Source organism: Heterocephalus glaber, unplaced genomic scaffold, assembly GCF_053883595.1.
Source record: "Heterocephalus glaber isolate CG9 unplaced genomic scaffold, H.glaber_assembly_v1.0 deba00001504, whole genome shotgun sequence".
Lineage (NCBI taxonomy): Eukaryota > Metazoa > Chordata > Mammalia > Rodentia > Bathyergidae > Heterocephalus > Heterocephalus glaber.
Genome location: NW_028258324.1, coordinates 68,425,106 through 68,444,488, shown reverse-complemented (window position 1 = coordinate 68,444,488; position 19,383 = coordinate 68,425,106). Strand labels below are relative to the sequence as shown.

The 19,383-nt window shown below is 37.4% G+C and overlaps 2 protein-coding genes and 1 pseudogene across 3 annotated transcripts in view; 1 reads left to right on the top strand and 2 right to left on the bottom strand.

Moving 5' to 3' along the window:
• Positions 1-1,126: 1,126 nt before the first annotated feature.
• On the bottom strand, positions 1,127-6,988 carry Crygs (crystallin gamma S). The gene is made up of 3 exons (XM_013075023.3): positions 6,851-6,988; positions 2,010-2,252; positions 1,127-1,645 (listed from the first exon to the last, which is right to left on the bottom strand). Exons 1-3 carry the CDS (start codon positions 6,869-6,871, stop codon positions 1,373-1,375), a joined length of 537 nt encoding a protein of 178 aa, XP_012930477.2. The 5' UTR covers positions 6,872-6,988; the 3' UTR covers positions 1,127-1,372.
• Positions 6,989-8,659: 1,671 nt separating this feature from the next.
• The window catches only part of Tbccd1 (TBCC domain containing 1), a 28,087-nt gene continuing 17,363 nt past the window's right edge, over positions 8,660-19,383 (bottom strand). The window contains exons 7-9 of one of the 2 annotated variants that reach the window (XR_002393863.2): positions 13,274-13,424; positions 10,673-10,751; positions 8,660-9,726 (exon numbers count right to left, since the gene is read on the bottom strand). Coding sequence is in view for 1 of the 2 variants with exons in the window: in XM_004834833.3 (XP_004834890.2) it covers positions 13,295-13,424 (130 nt within the window). In the remaining variant the exon portion in view is untranslated. The remainder of the gene's footprint in view (positions 9,727-10,672; positions 10,752-13,273; positions 13,425-19,383) is intronic. The other variant, XM_004834833.3, reaches the window with a different exon arrangement.
• On the top strand, positions 11,983-13,134 carry LOC106009385 (coiled-coil domain-containing protein 152 pseudogene; annotated as a pseudogene).

Genomic DNA, 19,383 nt, shown 5'->3' with positions numbered 1-19,383 from the left:
TAGCCTTAGGTCAACGACTAATTGTTCCAGGGCTCTTTCTGGCCTCCAAAGCATTCAAATGTGTTTGGGGGGGACAATTTGGTGAGACTCCCTTGCTTTGGAGACCAGGGAGCCAGCTTCGTGGTAGGGTGAGGAGGCCAGAGCCGATGGCTGCAGTCAGCTCATGGGCCAGAGCGCTTCGCAGCTCAACACACTGCTTCCTGTTCTTTCTCTTGGTTTACCATGTCTCCCCTTCCACACTTTCACCCACATTTGTCAGTGAAATAGACGAAATGACAAAAATCAGGGGAAGGTAACAAAGAGAAAGAAGGGACACGGAAGGAGGTTGGCAATTCTTGTTGGCCCTTTTTTGCGCAAAGATCCTAGACTTGGACTTTGCATCTCTCTTTTAAAGATGTATGCATTAATCACATCCTCAAGTTCACTCAAATACTCACCAAGACTCTCACTGTTACTCTTTTCTTCATCTTTCCTCTTCACCATGGTTAAATCAATAAAACTTTAGGGGTTACTCTAAGCAAAACTGGGTAAGACTCAATTTCAGCTCTCGTAAGGAAAGAAGAGATCATTTAATATGTCCTTTCTTTTCACAGGAAACCTGAACTTAGGGCTGAGAAGCAATTGGCAAGGAATCTCTGAATCTTAAACAGGGGACTTGAGGTGACTCATGCCTCTATTATTCTAAGTAATAACTCTGTTCTCAATAGCTATGCTGTCTCTTCTATTAGATTTTCATAGGGATCCTGTTAAATTTAAAATTTTTCAATTATTTTTAGTCTTTTTATTTAAAATTCTTCAGGGTCTTGTATTTAAAGTATGCACAGGGATCTCCAGGCAACATGTGTTGAATGAACAAGATGGAAATGAGAAAAGAACAACGGTTTTGAAGAGGAGAAATATCTCGGACCAAATCCTAGATCTTCCATTAACCAGCATGTGAGCTTGGGCAGGTTTCTGATTCCACTAAGTCTCAGTTTCCTTCTCTGCAAAATGCAGATAAATCACTTTTCTTACAGGGTAGCTTGTGAAGAAAAAAATGGAATAACATAGGTACTTGATAAATAGCAGTTAATATTATTGTCCTTTTTGAATTAACGTAAAACGCAAAAGAACCGCCACACAGTAGTATGGTTTGCTAACCTTTTAATGCAGTCTCATTTTCTTTGGCACAGAAATCTAGATTGGTAATCTGATAGATAAGTTACTTTGTAACTACCCATGGTGGCAGGCACTACACTGCTGGTCCCTAGAAGCATTTAAGAGGCACCGTAGTTGGCAGTGGGATGCAAACCAATTGTTTTATTGATGATGCCTATTTGTACCACAAGGCCAGTGAGCATTCGGCCCTCAGCATTAGGCCTTATCCATGTCATTACTCCACAATGCGGCGGAAGGACTGGACAGCAGGTGAACCTGCACCCCAGTCACTGGGCTTGCGGTATTCCTTCTTGTCCAGGAGGTACTGTCTGCCACGGTAGTTGGGTAGCTCATAGAAAATCCAGACACCCTCCAGCACCTTACAGGAGTGGATCTCTCGCATGTGAAATTGCTCCACGATGGAAGGGCAATCTTCGGTGGTTTCATACATCTGACCATTAAAATCCCCTTTCTCAAAGATCTGAATCTTATACTGGCCTCTGCTAGACTAAAAAAACAGGAGAAAACGAACAGCCACCATTATGGGAACCGGAACCGCCAGCAGGTCAAGAACTCAGAACATCAGGGTTCAGAACCTACCACCTTGGAAGTAAAGTCACCGAACTCCCATTCCTACTGAGAACTGACTGAAGCAGCTGACTTTCAATAAGAAAAAGCTAATTTCTCTAAATACCCAAGAGGTAGAGAAAACATCATAGAAATAATTAGTGTATTCAGTCTTGTGATGAACTGACCTCAGATTATCGTTTTTCAAGCTTCATCAGCCAACAAAAGTCAGCCACTCACGAAGGGACAGGAAGACTCCAAGGGGGGATGAGGGAGGGGAGAGAGAAACAAGCCCCCAGACTCACCAGAGGGACGGCTCTGCAGGAGCCCAGGCGGCCGTTGAGGCCCATCCAGCGCTGACACTCAGGGTACTCGCCCTGAGGTAAGATGTACACGTGCCCAGCAAAGTGGGGCCTTTCATACACAGCCCAGGTGGCCCCTTCCGCCCTAATGGAGTTGCAGCGACTTAGGTATGAGTGGAAATCCACACAGTCGCAACCACAGTCATAGTGGCGGCCTTGAAAATTTTTGTCTTCATAGAAAGTGATCTGAAGTACAGGAAAGTAAACAGAAGAACTGAGTTGGGCAGGTTTATTCACAAATAAAATAAAATGTTAAAAAAAGTATTGCTCACTGTAGAAACTCCTTTTTCAGTTTTGAGGAGAGAATATATAGTTTTATCCTACCTCACATTTGGTTTCAGGCGGACAGCTTTTGTTGTCAATAATAGGAATGAGTACTTTCTGAAGGCTTGAAATAAAGCAAAACAGAACTGTTCTAATACACTGGGTTCTTTCCATGATTCTGGTTGCAAACCGAGTTGAATGAGAACCGAATCAAATTCAATGGTTAGGTGCAATGTTGACCTTGCGGGGAAATTTGATTCGGTTCTCGTCCAGTTTGGTTTGTGACCAGAATCGTGCAGAGAACTGAGTTTGTGAAGGGAGGAACCACTGTACAAGCCAGCAGTTTCAGACCAAAGTTCACTGCTCATCCTTTATGTTTTCACAGCTCTCTGCATATTTATGTCTATTCCTCCCACCAGAATCCTACTAGACTTCTTCCAAAGGCAAGGACCAAGCCTTATTTAAGCTATGGACCTCCTATGGCCAGCATTCAACAGGTCCTCAAAAAATATTTGATGAAGATGAATAATTTTCACATGCAGGAATTCATGCCAGGTGATGCAGAAGATGCACAGAGAAAAAGCAAAGGCTAGTTTTAGAAAGTTTATTTTAGGTTGATATAGACCATACATACTCATGAAAATATATAATGTTCTGTACTAGTTTACTGCCAACAAGGTACCTGTGATGAAGTAACAAGGTGTGCAGCCCTGGGAAATGAAGAATAATGGGCCTGGGCCCCACAGCATCTTCTCCACTATCCAACCCACCTTAGTCTGGTCACCTTTCTAGGCTTCAGCTTCCCAAATCTGTCAAATGATTTGACAAAGACTGGAGCCCTGGCTATGAAAGAAAACTAGAGACTTCCCAAGTAGGAAAGAGGTCACAGGAACTTCTAGGGATTCCTGAAATAGTTCCTAAAAGCTATTATGAAAACCACAAATGGGCTAGTTTTTCCTAAGTCTTGCTCAATAATTCCACAATCTATGATCTATGCTAGGTTATAATTTAAACTGAAACCACAGGTCATGCTTCATGAAAGTAATTTCCCGGCAGTATGCCGCCACCTTGTGGATGATTTGCTGTGTTGACCTAAATGAGAATCAAGTCCTTGTAGATAAAAGGAGCAGAAGTCAGATTTTTTTTGTCTTTGAGCTGAGGGTTGAATAGATGTTTTCCACAGGCAATGGAAAGGAAATGCCCATTCCGAGAATAAAGAAAGGTAAGAACATGGCCCATTATAGGAACACTAAATTCATTAAATCTAGTGCATATTGAATACGTGGTGAAGTATTAGGTGGAAAAGCCAGAAAAATGACTCAAGAGCCATGCTAGAATTTTTTTGGACCTTATACAGGAGCTGGACATTAGTGGTTTGTTGTAGGAAACAGATGATTGTGGTGAGAGATGGTGAGGTCAAATGGAAGGCAAAAGCAATGGGAAGACAAACAAGAAATTTAGGATTTGGCGACTAATTTGATGCAGAGAATGAAGAAAAAAGGACTTGCAAAGGGTATTCTCTTCCATGCTGGGCAATTCTTTCCAGACAGCAACATACTAATAATTATTTCCTTCCACCTTAATTTTCCCTACCCTTTCCATTTCTCTATTTCTAATCCCTAGAGGCTTCCTTATTTTCCTTCCCACCTATTAGAATCACCTACTTCATCTCCTTTCTCTCCTTTATTTGTTTAGCACAGAAGATGCCTCATTTATGGATAAAGAAAAAAATCCCAGCACCATTACTTACTAGCTCAATGTGACCTTGGGCAGGGCACTGAAGGTCTCTAATGGTTTTCATGTGCAAAATAAGGTAACAATCTACTGCAAAGAGATGGTCTGAGAAGCCAATCAGATTAAGCACACAGTTGAATACTTGACTCATAATTGCCAATAACCTTTTGCTACAGCTGTCACAGGCGAAGAAGTGAAGTGACTTGCCTAAGATCACTAGCAGTTACAAGTCAGTGAAAGGGAGTACAAAACTCCTGTTTATTAATCTGGTTGATTTATTTTCCTTGTGTCTTCCTACTTGCACTATTAGCTCAGTTCTCCACGGCAGCATTTACATTCTTAAGACACTGAGCAGGACTGGTGCTGAGCCTGGAAGGCTTTTTCCGTGACTGTGGAGATGATATCTTTAGGAAAATCAAGAAGCTGCTCTAAGAACAGATAGGTTCTTTGTTCCCAAATTAATTCAAGTTGCCTTTAGTTTTCAACCAACATTGACCAAAAAAGAGGGTTTGCGAGGCATGTGCCCTGAGAATTGAAGTTAGCAGCTACTTTATTCCCATGTTTCCTATCTACTGCTTTCAGTACGCCTGCTTGACACCAGATGGAGAAGCAAAAATGTTCATGATGTTCTGCAAGGTCACCGCGTTCACCCTCCCAGCAGACTAGCCGAGCGTCCCAAGACAGAAACGAAGCACTCGTGTGGTGCTGCCACGGAACCATTCCCGGGCTCCAGGACTAAACTCCTCTTTCAGTGTGAGTCACTAAACTTCAGAGCCTGCGAATGCTATACCCGGCCATACTTCTTTTTCCTTGTTTTGGTACCGGGGATCGAACTCGGGTCCTTGCGCTGGTGAGGCAGGCAGCAGAACCACTGAGCTAAATCCGTGGCCCTCAACTTCTCTTTCTAAAGAAACAAGAAATCTACCCTTTCAATTGTTGGTTGAGAATTCTGGCTCTTCAGCAAAAAATTTTGTAGAGGAGTCTAAGAAATGTATAGGTTTTCCCATAATTTCTATGAGTTTCAAGTTTGTATTTTGAAAAATACCCTACCAATCCAATACAGCGGAAAGAAAAATGTCTTGAATATCCCAAAAACAACCTTGATAAAATCCATTCCTTTCATCAGGCTCATAATTCCTTTGATTAAACTGCTAGCAAGACAGGGGAAAGAATAAGAAATAATTTATCATTTCCTTTGGTGCAGCAAGCAAGTTACTTAACTAAATGAACAACCCAGCTATGGGAAATAAAAGATCACTCTATTACTACTCTGAAAATCTTTGAAAGCAGATGTTTTCATCTGTGTAAGATGGTTATGAAACAACCTTCCTCAAGACATGTGGAAATCCCTCCATGGACTTCAAATTCTTTTTCAGTGGACTCTCATTGCATCTAGAACCTCAGAGTACTAAAGATACTGTGTTACTTTTCCCCTCCAAACTTTGTTGATAATAAACATGATTTTTAGTTCTGTTTGCTAAATGGAAGAAAACTTAGGCACTAGCCAATTTTGGAAAACAGGCACCTCTGAACATGATGCACTGAAATGTGCACAATCCTACCTATGTAGCTTTCTTGCCAAAGTTGTTTAGTCTAAATCTAAACATGAGGATATAATCAGAAAGATCTAGATGCATACTGTTGTACAATACACCTACGTGGCCTGGAGTTTGAAAAATGTTATTGTCTCAAAAAACAAGAAGAAAAGTAGAAATTAAAGAAGCTAAAAGAGAAAAATTTAAAAGAGGCTAGGGACATAACAACCAAGTACAATACATATGTGATGGGATCCTATATTATACACATTTCTAGGGACAATAAGAAGAAATTTGAATATGGTCTGGATATCATATTGATTTATGCTTGATATCAGGAATATGACTGATGCTAAATCTGGGAGACATGATAAACCTGGTGTGTATGCAGGGGATGACTTTGTTTTTTGGAGATAGAAACCTAAATACATAATGGAAAAGTATAATGCAGATAGACCACTGTTAGTTTCAAACGGTTTAATGCAAAGAGACCGAAAAAGAGATGAAATACGGCAAAATGTTAACGGAAGAACGTAAGTGCCAGACATACAAGTATTCACTGACCATTTGTTATTCTTTCAAGATTCACTAAGTTTGAAAATTTTCAAAGCAAAATGTTGGGCGGGGGATCAAGTGCTAGACAATGGTTTTGTGTTAGCCTCACTGATTCCTGGGAGAGCTGAAAGGAAAAGGAAGGTGTATTTTCTCATTCTCAAAGCCTTCCCCGAGAGATCAATGTCTAGCCCAGCCAATTTTCAGTCAAATATTGTAGATGTAATTTTCTTAATGTTAAAGTAAGATTAACTGAATAAAGGAGAGTCCTAGTTTAGTTCGTTTGACTGGCCTATCCACTTTAGCCTTTTGGAACATTAACAACTGAGGATAAATTTTACAAAACAATGCAATTGACTACTAAATGTTTTGTTGCCCACATAATCCTCAATAGCATGTTCTATTCCTATGCAGATGCATAGAATATTAGCTGCTGGAAGGAGAAATCATGATGATATTTATATGTTATTGGCCCATCCCATATTTGGCACAGCACCATACATAAAGGAAAGTTCTTAATAGGGTTGGCAATTCTGCTAGAGTAAAAAACAAGCATTTCCTGATCTCCTCTCTCAATTCCAGTCCTCTAATCACTCCGCTCTCATACTCACCTCTCCGCAAAGAAGCAAAAGCTTTTCTCCATGTATCATTAGGCAAGAAGAGTAGGCAAAGAATCAGCATGACCACTTACTTACTTACCTTGGTTCCAGTTTTAGACATCTTTAGTGGAGAAGTTGACTTCCCCGGTGCTGAAAGAAACACAGGAATAGCTACAGAGAGTTAGAGGCACACAGACAGTTATACTGGGCTGGTTTCAAATCAAACATTTGCTTAGTCATGAGATTAGGATCCAAAAATTGAGTCAGTCATTTAGAGGCTATTGATGGTTTCTAGAAAAACAACTGGGATTATGAAATAAAATAAGCTTCACTACCCCCTTTAATGCTTACCAGGCCCTGCTGCATTATAGACTTTGCTGAGTCAAGACACCAAAATCCAGCCAAAGTTTTAAAAATAAAAAGTCTCTCTTTTCCCTGGGCAATTTGTTTTGTTTTGTTTTTCCTCCAGCAAATAATCTCTGAAATCCCTAATGTCTTTTTTTCTTCAGCAAAGCTGGTAGAAGAGTCATAAGACCATTCTCTGTTTCTGAACAAAAGTGACATGTTCTGAAAGCAACAAAAGTTACACAACAGGAAGCAATGCACGGTGTTGTGCTGGGGGGGTGAAGTCACTACAAAGATCATTCTTGGGATAATCAGAAAAAAACATGGACTGTATTAGATATTACCGTTGTAGCAATGTTTAACTTTTTGAATTTTATCACTGTAGCATGACCAGGTGGGGGTGGGGATGGCTGGCTAAAGTATTTAGGAATAAAACTTTAAGATGTCTATAATCTATTCTCAACTTGTTAAGTTAAAGCAATATTATGTAGAAAGTGGTAATGTGAATGAGGCAAAATGTTAATAACTGGTGAATCTACACAGAAGGTACATAAGAATTAAATGAGTAATTCTTGCAACTGTTCTTTGAATGTTTTTCAAAACGCATATTAGAAAGACTTCTAATCCACAAGAAGGATGCCACTGTATGCAGAGAGACAGAAAACTACTGTCAGACTCCAGAACTTGCCAGTTACAAGGTGGTCTTTCCCTCCTTCATAATATAAGGGGTGATGAAAATAGGAAGTGAATGTTTAAATTTTTTAAAATTTATTAAGGTAGAAGACACACTGCCACCAATCCCTTCACATTGACCACACTTATCCCATCATTCTTGCCACTTTCTAAACCCGTTCTGGGAGTCCTCTTTTGTGTCTTTGTGAGATGTGATGAAAAAAATACAGTGAATGCTCTTGCCGAGTGCTGTCCAATGGAAAGACAGGCTCATAAAAACATTACAGTGCCACCCAATGCCTCTTATTCACCAGAGCTGGTAGTGAGCAACTTTTGGTTCTTCTCCAAAGTCAAAATGACCACGAAAGGTCAGTTTTGAACTGATTCAGAATGCTGAGGCAGCCACACAGTGTAACTAAAGACACTCGGGAAAGTTCCAGAACTGTTACGTTAAAGGCAATGTGTTTCTTACTGTAATACATTTCTTTAAACATTCACCACAGTTTTCAATTGGACTGTACCATACTGGGACCTGTGCAGAGAACACTTCTGGTTCTTAACACACTCAGACTTTAGGAATGAGATGACATTTTTATGTAAACTCAATGAAATAATGTTCTCCATTTTTATTTTCCTGGTCTAGTATATTCATATCCAAAGCCCAACTTCCTCATCTTTCTACTAGCAAAACTATCCAAAAAGTATTTTTATAAATGAGATACCTTCAGAATGTATTATGGTCAATTAAAAAAATAGCAAACATGCCTTGATGTGAAGATTACTGAGAAACAAACATGAAGATATATGTTTAGTTTTCTGAATCTTATGAACTTTAAAGGAAGTATTTCATTAATATCATTCATTTCATTAACAAGCAATTTCCAAAACACACTTCTGTTATTCCAGTGTCCCTTTATTTGATAATACTCTGCTTGCTTGAACTTATCTTAAAATAAAAATTCTAAAAATTTCAATTAGAATTAACATTCTGCAGATTTTCACTTTACAAATTAAGAACAGTCCTTTTTGATAGTTACTAATTAAATGGCTAGTAATCATATGAAATAATGTTTATTAACAATCAGATTCACTTTACCAATTTGAAATTGTTTTATCTTAATAAACAGTTTTCTAATCAAATATAAACTTTACTTCAGTATGTCACAATGACATTAGAAACTTTTCCTAAGTTAAAAATAGAGCTTTATCTTTGTTAGCAGAAGCAGAAAATTACTTTTTAGAGTTGGTTTATTGGAAATTTAAAGCAGAAAATGAAAAATAAAAATTTCTACACAAGTTCATTAAGTTTCATACCTTAAGAACAAATATACCCTTATATAAAACTATTTTTGCTATATTTATGTATCAACAAATCATACTTTTTTTCCAATTATTTCTTAAAAGGAGTAACAATTTCCTTTTAAATAGTTATAAAGAACTACAAAACTCTTCAACTCCAGAAAGAATGAAACTCTTCTATCATACATGTTAAAATATGAAGTAAAATTGCAAATCTACAATGTTTTTTGTTTTTTTTTGGCTTTTCTGAGACAAGGTCTCATCTCACTATGTAGCCCAGGCTGGCCACAAACTCACAGCGATCCTGTTGCCTCAGCCTCCCAAGTGCTGGGATTACAGGCATGTGCCACCACGCCTGGCTATAAACATTTAAATATTGGCACACATATATATATATGTAAATAAATACTGGGGCTGCCTTCATCAACCTTTCATTCCTGCCTCACAAATATGAATCTTCCATTGTTGTATCAACCATATGTTTACATGAAAGTCAGAAGTTTAGCTTAAACCCAACCTAAACAGTAGTTAAGTGTAGAATGGAAACTAACAGACGGTCTTATACACAACAAGTTCCCAGGTCTCTTGAGCAGTAGGCGTGCCTTCCCAGTGCAGTTTTAAATGGGCACCATCCTCCACGCATCCTGTGTGTCCAGGATCCTAAGAATGACAGAAGAAAAATTAATAGCAATAACTTAGTTTTCTATAACCCTGATGCAAATAATAAAATGTCTACACTTACAAATTCATGCAAATTATGAAGATCAGATGATAGTTTAGAGTGACAAAATAAAGTTTAAAGTTAATTTTTTTGTGTCGCATTAGTTCATCATCTCTTCTATGATGAAATTCATATATAGGCATAAAAACTTGGCAGACTATGGGGATTAATTTAAACTAACATCTGCACCCTGTTATAGTTCTTTTGTATACTATCAGATTTCTGATTCTTAATTTCAGCATTTATTAAATATAAAATTCTTTAAAAAATAAGTAATATATAAAAACACTATATAAAGTAAACAATAAAGAATATCTTTTCCTAACTTTTTAAAATTGTAGTTTCTTAAAAAGTTCACCATCTGTCTTTGCTCTTTTGTTTCTAGGCGCATGCTTATATGAAATTAAAACATATGTCTATACAAAAACTTGTACACAAATATATGTAACAGCATTATTTATAATAGCCAAAAAGTAGAAACAACCCAAGAATCCTCCATTAATGAATGAATAAACAAAGTGGGAGATTCTTACTGTGGGATATTATCCCACCATAAAAATGAATGAAGTATTGACACATGCTACACATGGATGAGCTTTGAAAACATTATGCTATATAGAAGAAGCCACACATGTTATATGATTATATGAAATGTCCGAATAGATAAAGTTGATGACTGGTTGTCAGGGCCTGGATATAAGAGGAGACACAGGGAGCTGGAGGATGGGGAATGACTGCCAATGTCTATGGACGTTATGTTAGGGGTTATGAAAATGTTGCAGACTTGTAAATGGCGATGGTTGCATAAACTTGTGAATAAACTAAAGGATACTGAATTCTTCACTTTCAAAAGGTGAATTTTAGGTTGGGTGTGGTAGCGCCCACCTGTAATCTCAGCACTTGGGAAGCTGAGGCAGGAGGATCGCTGTGAGCTCAAGGCCAGCCTGAACTGCAGAGTGAGACCCTGTCGCAAAAAAACCAAAACCCAACCAAACAAAAAAGGTGAATTTTATGTCATGTGCATCACATCTCAATAAAATACAAATATTTTCTCCTACTCTAGACACCTGGAGAACACTGCTTATAATTTCTTTATATTCTTTCATGAACTTTTAAAGTTATATATATATGAGAATCTGGCTCATTTTTCAAACAGAGGAGACACATTAATTTTTCTGAATTTAGAGATCATTCAATATCCACAAATACAGACATACTTGACTGTTTTTAAAGACACATTCCACAGTACAGATGAACCAGTTCACTAGGCACCAGCCCATGAAGTATGTGGCCCATTCCCAGTCTATAGCTATTTCAAATAATGCTGCAATGACCACTTTTTAAAAGTAGAATTTTACATGATACAAAATAGTAGGCAAGAGAAATAAATTCAGGAGATCCATTGTACAATGTGATTATTATAGTATGGTTGAGAAATGCTAAGAGAGTAGATCTTAAGTGTTTTCACCACAAAAATGACAACCATGTGAAATAATGCATATTAATGTGCTTGATTTAGCCATTCCACAATGTGCATATACTGCATCTCAAAACATGTTGTACAGGATAAATAGATACAATTTTGTCAATTTAAAAAGCAAATAAAATTAAAAAACAGATCTTTACATACATGGGTGCTCTGTAAGATAAAGTCTAAGAAGTGAAATTGTCAAGTCAAGGAATATCTGTGTTTTAAATTAGGATTTTGTCAAACTGCCCTACAAGGTGTCAAGGCTCAAAAGGTTTCAGACTTTGAAGCATTTGGATTTTGAATTCTCAAGACAGGATGCTCAACTGGTAGTCTATGGAGATATTCTAAAATCTGAAACCTGAAACACATCTGGTCCCAAGCATTTCAGATAAGGAATACTCAACTTGTTTATTATATCTCTTTATTTTTAAATGAGTATCCTTGTCTCTGTATTTTTCTATGAACTACCTATTCATGTCCTTTGTTTTTCTATTGTTATTCTTTAAAAATACCTTAAAGCAGCAAAGTAAATGTATTTGTTTGAAAACAGCATACATTTGGATTAAAAAAACTTTCAATTTGTCTGTATTTGTATTTTGTTCTATTCCATCTATGACCTTCTGGTATTCAGTAATCAAATCTTCATATGAATTAATTCTAGTAATTTATTATCTCTCATGTACAATTAATAAAGAACAGCCCATTTATTAACTGGTTTGTGAGTGAGGGTTGGAAAAGAAAGATATGTCGGGAAGGGGTAACAAAATTAAAGCTATGGTCAATTGAGGCGGGGGAGACTTTGAGGAACCAGGAACAACAGCAATTCAAGCATGGATCAAAGTAGCGAAGAATGTAAAAAAAAGATTAGCAGTGTGAATACTGACCAACTTATAAAGGATTTTTCACAGATAGAAAAGAAAATGATAGAAACCAGTGGAAAAATAACATACTGGAAATTCAGTTGGAAAAGAGTACCTGTTTATTAAAAGTAATGCGAACAAAGGAAGTGTCAATTAAAAAAGAATGTGCTGCTCTTCATGATATGATTAAAGGGCTACAACACACCACTGAATATCAACACAATTTGAGAGGTGAAAATGAACAACTAAAAAGAAATGCTGATATGAAATGGAAAAGCTGAAATCTCACAAACAGGACTATAAGAACAATATTGCCAAACTTGTACATGAAATAGAAATCAAAGAGGAAGAACATAAGATAGAAATAAGCAAACTTTATCAAGATATGGAGAAAAAAGTTGAATTAAATGAAGAAAAGCACAAAGATCTAATAAAGAAAACGGAGATGGAAATCTCAGAGTTAAATGCAAAGTTAATAACTCAAGAAAAAGAAAAGCACAATGAAATAATCAAACTACAGCTGGAGTTTGATGCCAAACTAGCAAGAGTTCAGACTAAATCAAAACCATATCCAGATGCTACTATTTCCCCACAGAGTATCTACAGAAGGAAGGTTCAACATCTTCAAGAAGAAAAAAACAAAGAGATTGCAATTCTTCGTAATACCATTCACAATTTGGAGCGGCGCCTTTCTATTGGCAAAGATTCTCACCTTAAACGTAGATGATTTTGAGTATAACAGTAAATTCATTAATTACTATTTACTTTTTTAAAAAAGCAATTGAAAAATTCACTTCCATTTTCAACATAAGTATACTGCCTAAATAGCCTAAATAATAAATGAGACAGCTTCAAAATTAAAGCTATGCACGGGGGAAAGTATCTTAAATCACTGCAACTTGTGCCAAGGAAATAGCAAAAAAGATAAAAACTTGGTTGTTAATATTTGACTAGAATTTTACACGCGCCACCTTAATATTTTGGTTTTCTCACCATAAAGTATGAGAATGTGGGTATGTAAATATCTATGCTGGTTGGAGCTGTGGGGAAATTTGGCAAGAGTTAGAAATATAATACTGTGTGCATTATTTCTGTACACTTGGAAGAGTTCCCCGAGGGAATTTGTTTCAAGTAGTCTGCACTATAAATGCCTACCAGTGATCTGATGTAGGAGTCCTATCCTGCTGCTTGTTTGGAGCCGATGGCAGCGGGTACAAGACTGTCCAACTGTTGGCGATGTCCTGTATTAACCAACCATTCATAAAACTTGTTCTCCACAAGTACCTGGAACTGTTTCCTTTGATCCCTAAAATTTCAATGGAGAACAAAAAGAATATGAGAGCACTACTTCATATAAATTAACTCCAAGTCCTTATGTAACCTTTTAATGGGCTAACATTAAATCATTATTTCTAGTTACCCTTTTGTTCTTATTTGGCCTACTTTACAGTAGACTACACCACAAAAGAAAAAAAATTGGTCAGATACAAGGTCTTCTCTGTAAAGACTTATTCACTGTCAGATATTTTACTGAGGTCCAAATGAATACTAGGTAATATTCTGACTGATGGACTAAATGTATAAGGAAAAGAAAAGAAATAGGTCCTTGTCTGGACAAGTAGGCACTGTACCCACAGGGCATTAGTCTATGTATGTAGTCATCTACGTAGTTTATGTCCTGTGAAATGTATACTTTAGTAGGGAAGACAGGTAAGAAGTAAAATAAATAATGATATAAAGTCAAATAGCTCAAAGTATCTTGGAGAAAAATAGAACAGGGTAAGAGAATGCTAAGTACTGGAAATGCTATTTTTAAAAAAAGAGTGGACAGAAAAGACCTCACTAAGATTTTGGCAGAGTGATTATTATTATTTGGAGGAGACTGCCTGGTAGAACCTGAGAAATTACAAAGGTTCCAAAATTAGAGCACATTTAACATGTTTGAGATACAAAAAACAAGAGCAGCTCCTGAGAGCCAGGAGTCAGCTTGACGTTGTCAGCAAGGAGGCCTTGGTGCAGCTGAGATCTGGGCTGGCTGAGGGGTTCTGCTGAGCTCAATTCCACAGAACACCAATGGCAGACAAGGCCACTGTGGGACGACAACAGACGAAAGCAAGAACAAGAACACTCCATATCCTATCTCCGTCCAGAGGAAAAATTAAATGTTCTGGTCCAAACCATGAAGATGACCAAACACCACCTTTTCCTGGCTAGTGAGCCCTGCTCTTTGCAATAGTTTTAGTTTCACTTTTGGGACCCCTCTTGTCGCTCAGGAGCTATCCCTGCTCCTCATGCTTATTCCCATTCCTAAGTTTTTCTACTCTTAACCTCCGTTGTTCCTTAGAATTCATTCTTTGACATTGGGGAACACAAATTCCGCATATCTGACATCTAGCAGGTTGGGAATTGTATTATTTCCTTACATCATCTGGAGGTCCTATATTAGTAAGAAAGAGTGAAAAAGGCAAATAAGAACAGAAAATGAGGCAGAGAGGGTAAAGCTTTGGATTTTATTCCAAATATGATGGTATTATAGCTGGGGTCCAAGCCCCACCCCCCAAAGGCTCCCTATATTAACATCTTGGTTGCTGATGGGCTTTTGGGGAGTGATTGAATAGTGAGGACTCTAACTTCAGCGGATTAATCCACTGAGGATGTCATATTCTGGTGGCATTACTGCTAAGTGACTAAAACAAGAGGTGGAGTCCAGTTAGAGAAAATAGGTCACTGGGGCATGACTTCGGAGATTATATCTAGTCCTTGGCCCCTTCCTCTCTGGCTCTTGTTCTGCTCTACATGCTTCCTGTCTGCCATGATGTGGTGGCTTTTCTCTACCACACCCTTCCCCATGATGTTTGTCTTGGAGGCAGCTGACTGTGGACTGAAACCTCTGAAACCACAAGCCAAATAAACATTTTCTCCTTTAAATTGTGTATGTCAGGTATTTTGACCCAGCAACAGGAAGGTGACTGATATAGATGGCAAGCCAGTAGAGGGTCAGAAGCACGGAAAAGACACAATCCACTTTTACAGGATCATCTTGGCAGTTTGTCTTCCTCTACAGATGTTCCCCAACTTATGTGATTGAACTTAAAAGATACTCTACAGTCTACTATGTTACTAAACTATGATGTTCAACAGGTTAGGTGTATTAAGCGCATTTTTGACTTACAATATTTTCAACTCACAATGGGTTTACTGGAATATATTTCTATCATAAATAGAGGAGCATCTGCATTCCCAAAGTTACAATGACTACTTTCACTGTTTCTAAGTGCCATCATGGATCTTACTGATTGAAAACATTGATTCACAGTTAACATTTATTAAGTCCTCCCACATTCTAGACTCTACACATCTATGTAAACTTTACACATATGTAAGATAATCTAGGTATCTAAATATTAGAAATAGTCAAACAACTGAATTGCTTTGAAAATGAGCACTCATTTTTATATTACATTATGTTACTACTGTACTGTATGATATAACAATAGTTGAAAGGGAACAATGACATTAGAACCTCTGGAACCAGATATAACTTTGGATAAAATGCTTAATCTTTCAGCCCTCCAGTCTCTTCATCTATAATAGGATACTGTCATGAAAAAGAAAGGCAGTATACAGAAGGTGCATAGACAAGTACTTGGCACGTTATAAGTGCTCAGTATGTATTACCCATTATCATCATCATTGTGATTATCTGATAGGCTAGAATGGGAAGGATTGGTCTACATAGTATTAATGTTTTGGTCGATCTCCTAGAGACAAAAGGGAATGTTTGTAACAGATAATAGCAGTTTTATGACAGTTGACTTCCAGATAAACCATGAGTTGTGACTGTTACTGATCTTTATATCTTTTGCCAGGTAGAAACAGTTTCAAAGAGTCTACATGCAATTGTTTAACTATATAAACATACTACAGCACATACCAATAAACACAGATACATTACTACTACAGGTTACTTGTTAAATTTTCAGATCAACTGATAGCCTGTGGCCCACTGGAAATCAAATGGGAGGCTCTTGCGGGTTGCGGATCCATCTTCTGGGAGCAGAGTCCATTCCCGCAGCAGTTATGACCTGTGGCTTCCCAGACCCAAGGCGGGCCACGTCAATCCTCTTCCCTGGCAGTGGGGGATCACTGGGATCTGCGTCCGCTGCTGCCGAGTCCTCCCTCCCCCGCACATGGTGGAGATCCTGGGACGAAAGTCCTTGGCCCGAGGTGACCTCTGGGCTTTGGGAAGATCAGGTCAGAGCCTCAAAAGAACAACAATAAACTGGTGTCTTCAGGGGATGATGCCTGAGCCAGAGAGGCAGGTTTCAGCCAGAGAAGAGGCCAGTCGGAACATGAAATCAAGATGACCCAGTTGGCACAAGTATATCCTTATAAAATAAAAGTGTAGAGCCCAGCACCCAGCAGGCGGCTCCCCCGCCGCCATTCCACGCTTCTAGGGCAGAGAAGATGAGCTGCGCGGGTGCCAGAAGCACAATGAATATATTTCTATCATAAATAGATTGAATCCAACAAAAAGAAAAAGAAAAAGTAATGACAAGGCTTTTAAAACTTTTAACTTCATCTCCCTAATGAATGTATAACTCAATCTTGTTATTGTACTGATTAGTATTTTTCTGATTTCAGTGTTGCACACCTTTCCTTGTGCTGTACTCGCTATTTATCATCTTCTTATGTCTACTTTTTAATTGGGTTGTCTATCAATGAGCTGTAAGAGTTCTTTATATATTCTGGTCACAGGTTATATGCATTGTAAATATGGTCTGTTTTAGGACTACTTTTCATTTTAATGATGTCGTTTAAAGTTCTAAATTTTGGTGAAATCTCATTTATCAATTTTTTTCTTTTATACATCATGTTTTTTGTATCCTAGGTAGTTCTTACCTACCCTGAATTCATAAATATTTTCCCTCATAATTTCTTCTTAAAGTTTTATACTTTTAGGCTTTCATATTAAGGTTCATAGATCCCTTCAAGTTATTTTTATGTATGAAATAAAGGGCTGAGGTTAATTTTTTATATACAGATACCAGGTGTTCTAGTGCCGTTTGCTGAAAACACTATCTTTTCCTTGGCTCTTGAATTGAGTTTATATTCTATAAAATGTTAATGTTAAATAATCTTTCAAAACTCAGTGGGCCATATATGTGTGGTTCTATTTCTAGATTCTCTGTTTTATTCCAAAGACCTATATGTCTTTCCTTACACCAACACTGCGTTGATTACTGTAGCTTTAGAAGTCTTAAAATTGGGTGCTAAATGTTTTCCAACACTGTTTTTTTGTTGTTGTTGTTTCTGTCTTTTTACTTTTTTCTAGGTCCTTTGTACTCCTACATAACTTTTAAATTTCAATATCCAATTCTTCATTTATAGCAAGTATACACAGACCTGAATTTTTATATATACCTTGTGTTTTCTCATCCTGCTAAATTCAAATACAAGTTCTAGGGGCTCCTAGAGATTTCTTAGTATTTTCTCTGTAGATGATCATTTCATCTACATATAAAGGTTTTGCTTCTACCTTGCCAATCCTATCCTAATTGTGTCATTTTATTGCCAGACTATTTTGGTTTGGGCCTATGTTTCAAAGTTTAATGGACAGATGAAGAGTAAGCATATCTGCCCTTGCTCCCCACTTTAAGGAGAAAGCACTGCATCTTTTCCATTCATATAAGGTGGTCTTGCTGGAAGTATGGAGTACATGTCTTTAATCTGTTGAGAAGGTTCTGTTCTACTTCTAGTCTCCTGATAGCTTTTACCATGAACAGCTGTGGAATTTAGTCTAATACTTTTTCTCCAACTAGTGACAGGATCATATGGTTTCCTCCTTTCCTCTGTTAAAATGATGACTTTTGGGGGTGGATCTTCCAATGTTGAACCAACACTGTCATCCCTACAATAAAACCACTTTCTACATACTGCCAGATCTGACTTCTAATAGTTTGTTTTGTTAAACAAATTACTATCCATGTTCATACTTTTTTCTTCCATTATCTTTATCCAGTTTTAGGATTAGCACAATGTTGATTTCCTAAAATGAGGGGAGAAGTGCTCCTTTTTATTTTCTGCCTTAAATGTTTGATATAATTTATCAGCTAAAATGTATACAAGCCTATTGTTGTCATATAGGTAGGTTTTCAAGCTAGGAATATACTTTCTTTAATAGGTGCTATTCAAATTTTATATTTCCTCCAGAATTAGTTTCATTAATTTGTCTTCCAAGGTACTTCTTAGAAGTTGTCAAATTTATTTCAAAAAAGATTTTTGAAATATGTTTTCTATATCCTTTTAAATTCTGTAAAATCTGTGGTAATGTCTCCTAGGTCTTGATATTTTAATTTTAAAAGTGTATAATTGATATTGTGTAATAGGAAGTAAAGGTCTAAAGGAGCAGGGGAAGTGGGAGGGCTAGGGGAAAGGAAAGAAGGGAAAGAAAAAATATGAGAAAAGAAAAAAATGGAAACAAAGTCTTTGCTAATAGGGAAGGGTGGAGGGGGTGAAGGGAGGGCAGGGGAAGGGGAAAAAAAATGAGAACCAAGATACTCATGTAATGGTACAAGATCTCAATGATGTATGTAACTGTATTTTATACCTAAAATGTACCAATAAACTTAATGGGGAAAAGGGTCAGGGATTTAGCTCAGTAGTTTCACCGCCTGCTGCGCAAGCATGAGGACCCGAGTTCAATCCCCGGTACCAAAAAAAAAAAGAAAAAAAAAAAACTTATTAGGGAAAAAAAAAATTTTCATATCAACTAACTGGGCAGAAAATATACTCTTTATATATACTATGATTAAGAACTGGAAAGGTTACATAACACTCAATGTCACACAGTAAGTGGCATGATGTGTTAATTCCTGAGTCTGAGTACTTCCCTCTACAAGACAGACACGGCCATTCCAAGGAATAATGGTAAACATAAAATCTAGTAAAACAAAAGAGATCTAATTAAAATAATCATTCTCATTCATATATCAAATGGCAGTTCTGGATCAACAGAAATAGAGACAGTTTTGGAATGGCTACTACTTTCCAAGATAAGGGTAATCAGAAAATAACCAATATAGTACCAGAAAGACGTTCTCTTAAGCTTTAAGGAAAAGGGTTGGAATGATCAAGATATTATGAAGACATGTGACACACTCAGATCCCCAAAAAGAACCCTCTACCCTTCACTCAAACTAGCCCTAGTCTTCAAATGCACAAGGTTTAGAAGAAGCTACCCTCCATCTCCCAGTACTGTAATG

What these genes read in the sequence shown, in the direction of transcription:
- Crygs (XM_013075023.3), bottom strand. Translation starts at nt 6,871, where the DNA reads ATGTCTAAAACTGGAACCAAG. An exon ending in TGTCTAAAACTGGAACCAAG is followed by an intron (nt 2,253 to 6,850) that starts GTAAGTAAGTAA and finishes CCTGTACTTCAG; the next exon opens with ATCACTTTCTATGAAGACAA. An exon ending in CCTGCAGAGCCGTCCCTCTG is followed by an intron (nt 1,646 to 2,009) that starts GTGAGTCTGGGG and finishes CTGTTTTTTTAG; the next exon opens with TCTAGCAGAGGCCAGTATAA.